The sequence below is a fragment of the Piliocolobus tephrosceles genome, chromosome 16 (genome assembly GCF_002776525.5).
Source record: "Piliocolobus tephrosceles isolate RC106 chromosome 16, ASM277652v3, whole genome shotgun sequence".
NCBI classification, from domain to species: Eukaryota; Metazoa; Chordata; class Mammalia; order Primates; family Cercopithecidae; genus Piliocolobus; species Piliocolobus tephrosceles.
In genome coordinates this window covers 1,619,489-1,631,774 of record NC_045449.1, presented here as the reverse complement: position 1 = coordinate 1,631,774, position 12,286 = coordinate 1,619,489, and the positions used below count along the sequence as shown (strand labels likewise).

Here is a 12,286-nt window from a genome sequence, read left to right as displayed (position 1 = left end):
AAAATCAATCAATCAATCAATCAATCAGAAAAAAGAACAAGCTCTGTGGTGTAGCAGACAGGCGTAGGGTTTGCCTTCATATTTTCTGAACTGGAGTAAATGTAGAACAGGCGAGCATACCTCTTAAATTAAATAAAATCATTCCTAGTTTTTCTTTTTTGTATTATTTGACCCAGACTGGAGTGTGGTGGTGCAATCCCAGCTCACTGCAACCTTCGCCTCCTGGGCTCAAGTGATTCTTGTGCCTCAGCCTGCCGATAGCTGAGACTGCAAGTGCTTGCCACCATGCCTGGCTAATTTTTGTATTTTTTATAGATATGGGTTCCACTATATTGCTCAGGCTGGTCTCAAAGTCCTGGACTGGGTGATCTGTCCACCTCAGCCTCCCAAAGTGCTGGGATTACAGGTATAAGCCACTGCGCCCAGCCCTATTTGTGACTTTTGTATGTTGTATTTAAATATTGATGAAATCATATTTGATACTAGCTTTGTTTTTTTACCTCATACACAGCAAAGATAAATAATGTTTTATAAAATTTTAATATATTCAAATACAAAAGCATTGTACTGAGTCACAATGTAAAAGGTATTTCTTATTGTGGGTCTTTGTAAGCAAAAAGTTTAAAAATACTTGTAAACATTCTCCAGAGCTTTTTGTTCTTGTTTTTTGTTTTTTTGAGACAAGGCCTCACTCTGTCACCCAGGCTTGGACGCAGTGGGGCCATCATGGCTCACTGCAGCCTCGACCTCCTGGGCTCAGGCAGTCCTCCCTCCTCAGCCTCCCAAGTAGCTGGGACTATGGGCATATGCCACCACACCCAGCTAATTTTTGTATTTTTTGTAGAGACAGGGTCTTCCCATGTTGCCCAGGCTAGCCTCCTCCTGAGCACAGGCAATCCTCCCTCTTTGGCCTCCGAAAGTGCTGGAATTACAGGCGTGAGCCCCCGCACCTGGCCATTCTGTAGCTCTGTGATTTCTTCTTTGATTCAAGAGTTGCTTAAGAGAATTTTTAGTTTCCATGTCATTTGTGTTTCTACTTTTGTTATTCGTATTTTACTTTATGGCATTACAGTCAAAGACAATAGTCTAGGTTATTGTATATTACTTCTTTTTATTGGAAGATAGGTATTTTTTTTGTTAGTATGTGTATATGTCTCTATATGTGTTAGCTCAGCTTTATTAATTTTATTATGTAGGGCGTTTATATATTTATTTCTTAAACTTTTTAGTTAGAAATAATTTCAGACTTACTTGCAAAAATAGTACAAAGAGGCCGGACACAGTGGCTCATACCTGTCATCCTAGCACTTTGGGAGGCCAAAGTGGGCAGATTGCCTGAGCTCAAGAGTTCAAGACCAGCCTGGGCAACATTATGAGATCACATCTCTGCTAAATATACAAAACATTAACCAGGCGTGGTGGCTCACACCTGTAATCCTAGCTACTCCCGAGGCTGAGGCACAAGAATCGCTTGAACCCGAGAGGCGGAGGTTGCAGTGAACTGAGATCATGCCACTGCTGCACTACAGCCTGGGCGACAAAGTGAGACTCTGTCTCCAAAAAAAAAAGTACAAAGAATTGGTGAATTCTTCCAAATTTCGCAAGTGTTAATGTTTTACTACATTTACTTTATGATTCAGTCTTATTATCTCTCTTCTGTCAGCCACTCCAGTATTTTTAGCAGTTGAAGTGGAGAATACTCCTTGGTTCAAAAGACACCATATATTAATCTCATTCTCCAGACTCAAGATCCTGGCTGGGCGCAATGGCTCATGCCTGTAATCTCAACACTTTGGGAGGCCCAGGCAGGCGGATCACTTGAGGTCAGGAGTTCAAGACAAACCTGGCCAAAATGGCGAAACCCCGCTGTACCGAAAAAACAAACATTAGCTGAGCGTGGTGGTGCATGCCTGTGATCCCCACTGCTCGGGAGACTGAGGCAAGAGAATCGCTTGAACCCGGGAGACAGAGTTTGCAGTGAGCTGAGATTGCGCCACTGCACTCCAGCCTGGGTGACAGAGCGAAACTCTGTCTCAAAAAAAAAAAAAAAGATATTTATGATGTATGATCCAAGGGATGGTTCATTGGCCAATAATTATGAGATAAAGAATAAAAAATTAGCATTCAGTCTTCTAAATAGAAATTCTGGCCAGGCGCGGGGGCTCACACCTGTCTTCCCAGCACTTTGGGAGACTGAGGCAGGTGGACCATTTGAGGTCAGGAGTTCGAGACCAGCCTGGCTAACATGGCAAAATGCTTTCTGTACTCAGAATACAAAGATTAGCTGGGCGTGGTGATGGATGCCTGTAATCCCACCTACTCAGGAGGCTGAGGCAGGAGAATCACGTGAACCGGGGAGGTGGAGGTTGCAGTGAGCCGAGATCATGACGCTGCACTCCAGCCTGGGTGACAGTGAGACTCCATCTCAAAAAAACAGAAAAAGAAAAAGAAATTCTGCTAATCATTTGAGCCCAGGAGTTCAAGACCAGCCTGGGCAACATGGTAAAACCCCACCTCTACAAAAAGTACAAACATTAGCCAGGCCTGGTGGCACACATCCTCCCAATTAGTGTAGCTACTCAGGAGGCTGAGGTGGGAGAATCTGAGCCTGGGAAGTCAAGGCTGCAGTGAGTGGAGATGGCACCACTGCACTCCAGCTTGGGTGACAGAGTGAGACCCTGTCTCAAAAAATTCTGGTCCCTGTGTCTCTGAGACTATGAGATTACTTTCCTCTAATCACACTGCACGATATACACATCCTCATGTGTGCGGAATGTTTTGCGGGCCCACTTTCTTGTTTTGAAGGCAATGGTTTGGAGCTTTCCTTGAAATAACACATTTCTGCTGCTTTTGTTTCCTCCTCTCTTCACGCAGACCTGAGGATGAACTGTTTCTACAAAGACTTTCTAAAGGTTACTTGGTGGGGAAGGACTCGGACGCTCCACTTTTCTACAGAGAACAAGGAAACAAAAAATTTCAGGAGAAAGATTACACAGCAGCTGCAGTGCTGTATTCTAAGGTAAAACACTCCCAGCTCAAGCAATTTATTTGTTTACTTTTCTTTGAGACGGAGTCTTGCTCTCTTGCCCAGGCTGGAGTGCAGCGGTGCGGTCTCAGCTCACTGCAACCGTCGCCTCTGGGATTCAAGCAATCCTCCCACCTCATTCTCCCGAGAAGCTGGGATGACAGGCATGCACCACCCTGCCTGGCTAATTTTTGTGTTTTTAGTAAAGATGGGTTTTCGCCATGTTGGCCAGGCTGGTCTCCAACTCCTGACCTCAGGTGTTCCGCCTGCCTCAGCCTCCCAAAGTGCTGGGATTACAGGCGTGAGCCACCATGCCCGGCCCAGCTCAGCCATTTAACAATGCGTATTTCTTCAGGAGATAGAGCCGTATTGCTAAATTTCATAGCCAGTGTTACCTTTATCTATAATTTATTGAATGGATTTTAAAAAGAAACCTGACAGAATTCTGCTGTGGTTATAGTCTCAAACAAAAGGTAGTTTATAGGCCCAGTGCAGTGGTTCACACCTGTAATCCCAGCACTTTGGGAAGCTGAGTTGGGAGGATCACTTGAGACCGGGGGTTCAAGACCAGCCTGGAAAATATAGGGAGACCCCTTCTCCACGCAAAAAAATATTTTTTTTTTTTTTTTGAAGCAGAGTCTCGCTCTGTGGCCCAGGCTGGAGTGCAGTGGCCAGATCTCAGCTCACTGCAAGCTCCGCCTCCCGAGTTTACACCATTCTCCCACCTCAGCCTCCCAAGTAGCTGGGACTACAGGCGCCTGCCACCTCACCGGCTAGTTTTTTGTATTTTTTAGTAGAGACGGGGTTTCACCGTGTTCGCCAGGATGGTCTCAATCTCCTGACCTCGTGATCCGCCCGTCTCGGCCTCCCAAAGTGCTGGGATTACAGGCTTGAGCCACCGCGCCCGGCCGCAAAAAAAATTTTTTTAAATTAGCCTGACTGGTGATGGCACGCATCTGTGGTCCTGAAACGGGAAGAGTCCCCTTGTTCCCCTCGCAGGGCGTGCAGTGGAGGTGTGGCTCGCTGCTTCAGTGCCCTGCTGCTCAAACCTCTAGGGGAGCACATAGACAGGCAGGCTGTGGGGCTCCGACCCCAGGGCAGTGTCTAAGGATGAATGTTTACAGTTGAAGCCACAGTGGGCGTGTGTTCCGTGGTGCTATTTTAGTTTGGTGTCTCTAGGCGGCTTGTGTTGACCAGCTCAGTTAGGCTCGCCACCTTGTCGCAAGGATAGAGGACTTCCTGTATCCCAGCTTCTTGCCTTGGTGTACTGGAAGAATCAGATCATGCGTGGGCTTGGAGAATGAGTGCAGGGTTTTACTGAGTAGAAGTAGCTCGCAGCAGGTTGGGGAGCCAGAAGGGAGATGGTTTTCCCCTGGTGTCCGGCCACTCAGCAACCCAACTCTTCTCCAGCTGCTGTGGCCAAACGCTGTGTCATTCTGCCACTGGTCGCTGGCATGCTGGTGCCTGTCGGCTGCTCTTCTGCCGGCACACTCCTGACAACGTCCAGCTGCTTATGTGTCTGCCTGCTGGGGTCTTGGGTTTTTATAGGCCCAGGCTGAGGGCGTGGCAGACCAGGGTGGTCTTGGAAAATGCAGCATTCGGGCACAAAGGCAGGAGTGGCTGTCCTCAGGTCAGTGGGCACGGCCTGAGGGTGAAGCCCTAGCCAGGGACCCGCCTTTAGGCGGCATTCCCTACCCATCTACCATACCAGTCCCAGCTACTCAGGAGGCTGAGGCAGGAGGGTCACTGAGACCAGGAGTTCCAGGCTTCAGTGAGCTGTGATTGTGCCACTGCACTAGCCTGGGTGACAGAGTGAGACCCTGCCTCAAAAAAAAAAAAAAAAGTAATTTATGTGTTCTGAATTTATTCAGGAAACTTCTGTGTCCATATTCCTTCCCATACCTTGTAGCGGTAAGCTTACTGGCCCCTCACCTACCTTGCCCATGCCCATGTCTGTCAGCCCCTGTTGAACTGCATGCCACTTTTGTCTGAATGTTAGCTTGATGGAATCAGCATCTGTTACTCTTGGCCGGGCACAGTGGCTCACACCTGTAATCCCCGCCCTTTAGGAGGCTGAGGCAAGAGGATTGCTTAAGCCCAGGAGTTCAAGACCAGCCTGGGCAACATAGCAAGACCTCATCTATACAATAATGTGTAAATGACTCTTGTTGTCCTGCTTTCATAGTAAGAACTGGAACAAGATCCCTTGAGCAACTTCCTTCCATAGCTTTTAAGAGAGTTACATGGGCTTAAAGCAGGAACGTATCAATCTCTTGCACCAGTTCTGTGACCTTGGATGTTAAAAGAGTAAGTTTAAATTTGAAGGGTAGGCTGGGCACAGTGGCTCACTCATGTAATTCCAGCACTTAAGGAGACCCAGGCGGGAGGATCGCCTGAGCCTAGGAGTTCAAGGCAGGCCTAGGCAACACAGCAAGGCCCTGTCTCTGTTCAAAACAAACCATTTTTTTCATTTGAAGTGTGTACATCCTACTCTGAATCTTTAACGGGTTTATGCTTGAACGTGCTTGCAGTTTGGGATTAATTTTCCAAAAACGATCACACCTACAACAGCAGCTTCTACAGCTGAAAAAATCCCTGCTTTGTAGCGTTATAATAAAGTATTTAGCTAAATAATGTAAGCTTTAGTGATTGCTGAGGGATTAAAGTCCGTTAGGTGTAATGATCCAGTGATAAATGGCTTAATAGTTCTTTTTTCAGAGCTAATCTCTTCAACTTTATGTATGTGCATCATAAATGTGATCACATGGGAAGTTCTTCAAGGAAAACAGGGAAAATAAAAACCGAAGCCAGAGAAAAAATTAAGGTTTGCTCTGACTGCAGAGGGAGATGAGCCTTCCTATTTCATGAAGCCAGTATATTGGTGATTATGGTGCTCTGCAATTTTCTAGAAAGCTGCTATTTTCTTTGTAAAAATATTTGTTGTTTTTATCTGATTGTAAAAGTAATATATGTTTACTTCGAAAAGTACAGAGAAGCACAAAGAGGAAAAAGAATCTCATAACCCGTGATAGGCACTGTTAACATTTTTGCTTACATCCATCCAGCCAGACTTTTTCCTCCGAAAATATGTTTTTACAAAATTGGGATAATGCTGCCACTTCTGTTTTGTGACCTGCTTTTTTCCCTCGACAGTTGATTGTGCCCATTTTCTCACGTTATTAAATTTTCCACTGGAACATGATGCTTTATGGCTGGCTTAGTGTTCCATGACAGAGAAAAAGCCGTACTTGATTTCACATCTCCTAATGTTGGCAAATTGTTCAGGATTGTAACACTGCAATGAGCATCTTTCTGTGTAAATATTTGTACATATCTGATTGCTTGCTTAGGGTAAATTCCTAGAAGGGTAATTGCTGGGCAGAAGGAATGTATTTTTTCAGGCCTTTGGTACTTGATGCTGAACTGTTCTCCAGGAAAGAACTAGTTAACATCCCTCCAGGCGGAGTATGGGAATGTTCATTTCTCCATATCCCAAGCAGTGCTGGTTGTGATGATTACAGTTTTATTATTATATCGGTTTATTTGTGAGTGGAGAATCTGTTCACGTAGATTTTAAAAGTGCAAGAGTGTACAGTGTCACCTGCCTCTCCTGTCCCCTGACCACGTGATTTTCTGTTCCCATAAACTAACACCGTTGAGTATATTTCCAGAGCGTACTCCAGACGTGTGTAAATACAGCCTTCCACTCCTGCACACACACCGTGTTTTTACATCCGTAACGTTCTGCACATATTGTTCAGCATCATGCCTTGTCCACTTAACAGTAATAGTTTAAAGATCATTCCATTTCAGTACATAAAGAGCGTCCTCAGGCCGGGCGCAGTGGTTCACACCCGTAATCCTAGCACTTTGGGAGGCCGAGGCAGATGGATCACTTGAGGTCAGGAGTTCAAGACCAGCCTGGCCCACAGGGCGAAACCCTGTCTCTACTAAAAATACAAAAATTAGCCGGGCGTGGTGGGGCATGCACCTATAATCCCAGCTACTCGGGAGGCTGACAGAGGAGAATTGCTTGAACCCCAGTGTGGGGGGTGGGGTAGGGGAGGTGCGCGGAAGTTTTAGTGAGCCAAGAACACGCCACTTCACTCTAGCCTGGGCGAAAGAGCAAAACTCTGTCTCAAAAAAAAAGAGTGTCCTCATTCTTTATTATGGCTACATGGTGTTCCATTAAATGGGTGTATCAATTTATGTAACCAGTATCCTGTGGATCAATGCTCGTTTCCTATCTTTTGCTATTTCAAGCAATTCTATGATGAGAAACTTTGCACAGGGCCAGGCATGGTGGCTTACACCTGTAATCCCAGCACTTTGGGAGGCCGAGACGGGTGGATCCCCTAAGGGCAGGAGTTCAAGACCAGCCTGGGCAACATGGTGAAACCCCATCTCTACTAAAAATACAAAAATAAACTGGGCATGGTGGCGTGTGCCTGTAACCCTAGCTACTTGGGAGGCTGAGGCAGGAGAATCACTTGAACGCAGGAGGCGGAGGCTGCAGTGAGCTGAGATCGCCCCATTGCACTCCAGCCTGGACAACAAACAGAGACTCTGCCTCAGAAAAAGAAAAAACCCCTTGCATGAATGTCATTTTCTCATATATAACTGTATGATAAATGATTGTATCTGTAGGATTAATTCCTGGAAGAGGAATTGCTGGGTCAATGGATATTTTATATGTATGTAAGATATATATACATGTAGAATTTTGACATATATTGCTAAATTACCCTCGGTAATTATGAAACCAGTGTACACCCCCACTAACTGCATAATGAGAATGTCCATTATCCCACTCCTTGACCAGCTCTGTGTACCATCAATTTTATTTTGCTTTGATAGGTAAAAAATGGCCTTTCTGTACAGTTTTAATTTGCATTTTATTGATTGTATGAGGCTGAGCATTTTTTTTCACATATTTCAGAGCCATTTTTATTTCCTGTGAGAACTGTCCATATCGGTGCCCATTTTCCTGTTGATTTATTGGTTGTCATCTCAGTGATCTGTAGGAAATCTTGACAAAGTAAAGAAATTAGCTCTTTGCCTATAATATGAATTGCAGATTTTTTTTCAGTTCAGTGTTTGCCTTTTGCTTGTATTTGTTTTTGGTGTGAAGATACTGTTTATTTTCAGGCGGTCAAGTTTATTAACCTTTTATGGCCTCTGGGTTTTGTGTCATAGTCAGAGATTCTTCCAGCATTACTTTGCATGCTTTCTACAGTTCTTCCAGTGCTCCTGTTGCTTTGTTTTTACATTAAGAATTTGATATATTTGGAATTTATCTAATGAAAGATTTATCACTTTATTTTGCTCATTGTTTACCTACTTATCCATATATATGTATTTATTTTATTATGATTATTATTTTTCTTTTGAGACAGAGGCTGGAGTGCAGTGGTATGATCTCAGCTCCCCACAACCTCTGCCTCCTGAATCCAAGCAATTCTTCTGCCTCACCCACCCGAGTAACTGGGATTACAGGCGTGCGCCACCACGCCCGGCTGATTTTTGTATTTTTCTTAGTAGAGATGGGTTTTTGTCATGTTGGTCAGGCTGGTCCCGAACTCCTGACCTCAAGTGATCCACCTGTCTCGACCTCCCAAAGTGCTGGGATTGCAGGCCTGAGCCACCACACCAGGTCTTATCCCAGGACTTTTATTGAATACTCACCATCTTTCCTACCTTTACTTGGGTACCATATTTATGGTTATTATTAATCCTTGCCAATTTGATGATAGAAAAAAGTATTCTTTTTTGTTTGTTTGTCTGTTTGTGACCGTCTAACTCTGTCAGTCAGGCACTATCTCAGCTCACTGCAACCTCCGCCTCCCAGGTTCAAGCCATTCTCATACCTCTGCCTCCCAAGTAGCTGGGATTGCAGGCAGACATTACCATGCCCTGCTATTTTTTTATATTTTTAGTAGAGACAGGATTTTGCCATGTTGGTCAGGCTGGTCTCGAGCTCCTGGCCTCAAGTGGTCCACCTGCCTCAGCCTGGAATTACAGATGTGAGCCACCACGCCCAGCCTAGTATCCCTTTTTTTGCATTCATTTTCATCTATTTGGCTATCCGTATGTGAATTAATCATTTGTTTTCTGTAACTATTTATGTTTCTCCTTGTGTGAATTTCTATGTGTGCCACCCACCCTTTGTTATATTCAGGAAGTGGGATATTATGCTTGCAGGTATTTCCCTCGGTTTTTTATTCTTTCAGTGTTGTTTGTGGTTGAAGCTGTATCTGACAAAGTGCTTTTAATACTGATGTTCTCACTTGCTCTTCACAGCTTTGCTCTCAGGTAGTTAAAACGTAAGATGAAGCACAAAAAGGTTCAGTAACTTTCCCAGTTTCACACAGTCTTTGGTACTAGAGTCCGTAATATCTGAAGAATGTACTTTAGAGATGCTAGTTTCCATTTATACCTTTAACCAGTTCATTGTTTTGCAGGGAGTGTCACATTCAAGGCCTAACACTGAGGACATGTCACTATGCTATGCTAACCGCTCGGCAGCCCTCTTCCACCTGGGTCAGTACGAGGTGAGTATCAGATACCTGGTGTGCACGGAGAGGATCCGGAGGGCCTTCTTCACTGGAGGACTAGACCTTCATCTCTCCTTCTTCCATGGAGCACTCAAATCAGGTCATGTTGCTATTGGTTGAATTGGAAGCACATTAATATCTACCTCAAGTTGGGCTGGGCGCTCACGCCTGTAATCTCAGCACTTTGGGAGGTCGAGGCAGGTGGATCACCTGAGGTCAAGAATTCAAGACCAGCCTGGCCACATGGTGAAACCCCATCTCTACTAGAAATACAGGGATAAAAATTAGCCGAGTGTAGTATAGTGTAGTCCCAGCTACTAAGGAGGCTGAGGCAGGAGAATCGCTCAGGAGGTGGAGGTTACAGTGAGCCAGGATCATGCCACTGCACTCCAGCCTGGGTGACAGAGGGAGACTCTATCTCAAAAAAATGTACAAGGCCAGACACAGTGGCTCACACCTGCAATCCCAGCACTTTGGGAGGCCAAGGCAGGCGGATCACGAGGTCTGGAGTTCGAGACCATCCTGGCCAACATGGTGAAACCCCATCTCTACTAAAAATACAAAAATGAACTGGGCACGGTGGCAGGTACCTGTAGTCCCAGCTACTCGGGAGGCTGAGGCAGGAGTATTGCTTGAACCTGGGAGGCGGAGGTTGCAGTGAGCCCACATCACACCACTGCACTCCAGCCTGGGCGACAGAGTGAGAGTCCGTCTCAAAAAATATATATAAATAACTAAACTTGCTCTTTCTTCTGAGTCATTTCACTGATCACAGGTGACCATATGGGATAGTGTTGATTGACAAGAAAGAGCTATGGGGCTGGGCGCTGTGGCTCACGCCTCTAATCCCAGCACTTTGGGAGGCCGAGGTAGGCGGATCACTTGAGGTCAGGAGTTTGAAACCAGCCTGGCCAACATGGTGAAACCCCATCTCTACTAAAAATACAAAAATTAGCTGGGCAGGTGGTAGGCACCCGTAATCCCAGCTACTCGGGAGGCTGAGGCAGGAGAATCACTTGAACCTGGGAGGCAGATGTTGCAGTGAGTCAGTGAGCTGAGATCGTGCCACTGCCCTCCAGCTTGGGCGAGAGAGGGCTCTGTCTCAAAAGAAAAAGGAAAGAAAGAGCGATGGGACATTCCGTGGGGATGTGGACTGTATCCAACAGGTCAGCGTCAGGATTAGCTGAGTGACATGTTGCTGCTAATACTTCAGGTTCCAAGTGTTTGCAAAGTATACTGTTTGCTTCTTTTTGTTTTTTTTTTTTTTTTGAGTCAGAGTCTTGCTCTGTCACCCAGTCTGGAGTGCAGTTACACGATCTCGGCTCACTGCAAACTCCGCCTCCCGGGTTCACGCCATTCTCCTGCCTCAGCCTCACAAGTAGCTGGGACTACAGGCGCCCGCCACCTCGCCCGGCTAAGTTTTGTATTTTTAGTAGAGATAGCATTTCACCACGTTGTTCAGGCTGGTCTCAATCTCTTGACCTCATGATCCTCCAGCCTCAGCCTTCCAAAGTGCTGGGATTACAGGCATGAGCCAGGCGTCCAGCCTCGTCAGTGGAGTTTTTAAAACAGGAAGTGACCAAAATCAGATTAATGTTTTAGGAGGATATCTCTGAGGCATCTGGAATTTGTATTAGAGAAGTCTAAGGACAAGCTCTAAAATGCCATTTTGATACATCTGTTTCAGAATTCTACAAAATTTCAAATTATACCCTAGAGTTGAGAACTATTGGAATAGTAAGAAGTACTGCCCTTCAGACTAAACGAGAAAAGCAGGAATCTAACCCTAGACCCTAAGCAAGAAAGTCCTGGACTACTGAGGCCAATGATTAGGAAGAAGAACATTTAATGTATTTCCAATACATTTAACCCTTTATAACTTTTCTTGTTTGTTGTTTTTTTTTTTTTTTTGAGACGGAGTCTCGCTCTGTCGCCCGGGCTGGAGTGCAGTGGCCGGATCTCAGCTCACTGCAAGCTCCGCCCTCCGGGTTTACACCATTCTCCTGCCTCAGCCTCCCAAGTAGGTGGGACTACAGGCACCCGCCACCTCACCCGGCTAGTTTTTTGTATTTTTTAATAGAGACGGGGTTTCACCGTGTTAGCCAGGATGGTCTCGATCTCCTGACCTCGTGATCTGCCCATCTCGGCCTCCCAAAGTCCTGGGATTACAGGCTTGAGCCACCGCGCCCGGCCACCCTTTATAACTTTTCTATACTGATTGTTTCTATTTTCCTTTTTCTTTCTTTTTTTTTTTTTTTGAGACAGGGTCTTTGTCACCCAGGTTGGAGTGCATTGACTCCATCATAGATAACTGTAACCTCGAACTCCTGGGCTCAAGCAATCTTCCTGCTTTAGTCTCCTGAGTAGCTATGACTATATAGGCCTGTGCCGCCAGGCCTGGCTAATTTTTCAATTTTTTGTAGAGCCCAGGGTCTCATCTATGTTGTCCAGGTTGGTCTCGAACTCCTGGACTCAAGTGATCCTCCCACCTCAGTCTCCCATAATGCTGGGATTACAGGTATGAGCCACGGTGCCCAAATGTTTTCCTTCCTATAATAATGATTATCATTTATTGAGCATGCACTGTGTTCCGGGTGCTCGTTTTGGCATGTGAGATACATTATTTCCTTTTATCCTTAGAACAACACTGGGAGATATTATTATCCCTGTTTTTTTTTTTTTTTTTTTTTTTTTTTTTTTTTTTTTT

The 12,286-nt window shown here is 45.4% G+C and overlaps 1 protein-coding gene across 8 annotated transcripts in view; it reads left to right on the top strand.

Moving 5' to 3' along the window:
- SMYD4 (SET and MYND domain containing 4) overlaps nt 1-12,286 on the top strand; it is a 48,273-nt gene that overhangs the window by 11,739 nt on the left and 24,248 nt on the right. For 7 of the 8 annotated variants that reach the window (XR_002724894.1, XM_023184493.2, XM_023184495.2 and 4 more), the window contains 2 exons: nt 2,875-3,019; nt 9,487-9,576. Coding sequence is in view for 7 of the 8 variants with exons in the window: in XM_023184493.2 (XP_023040261.1) it covers nt 2,875-3,019; nt 9,487-9,576 (235 nt within the window). In the remaining variant the exon portion in view is untranslated. The remainder of the gene's footprint in view (nt 1-2,874; nt 3,020-9,486; nt 9,577-12,286) is intronic. The other variant, XM_023184496.3, reaches the window with a different exon arrangement.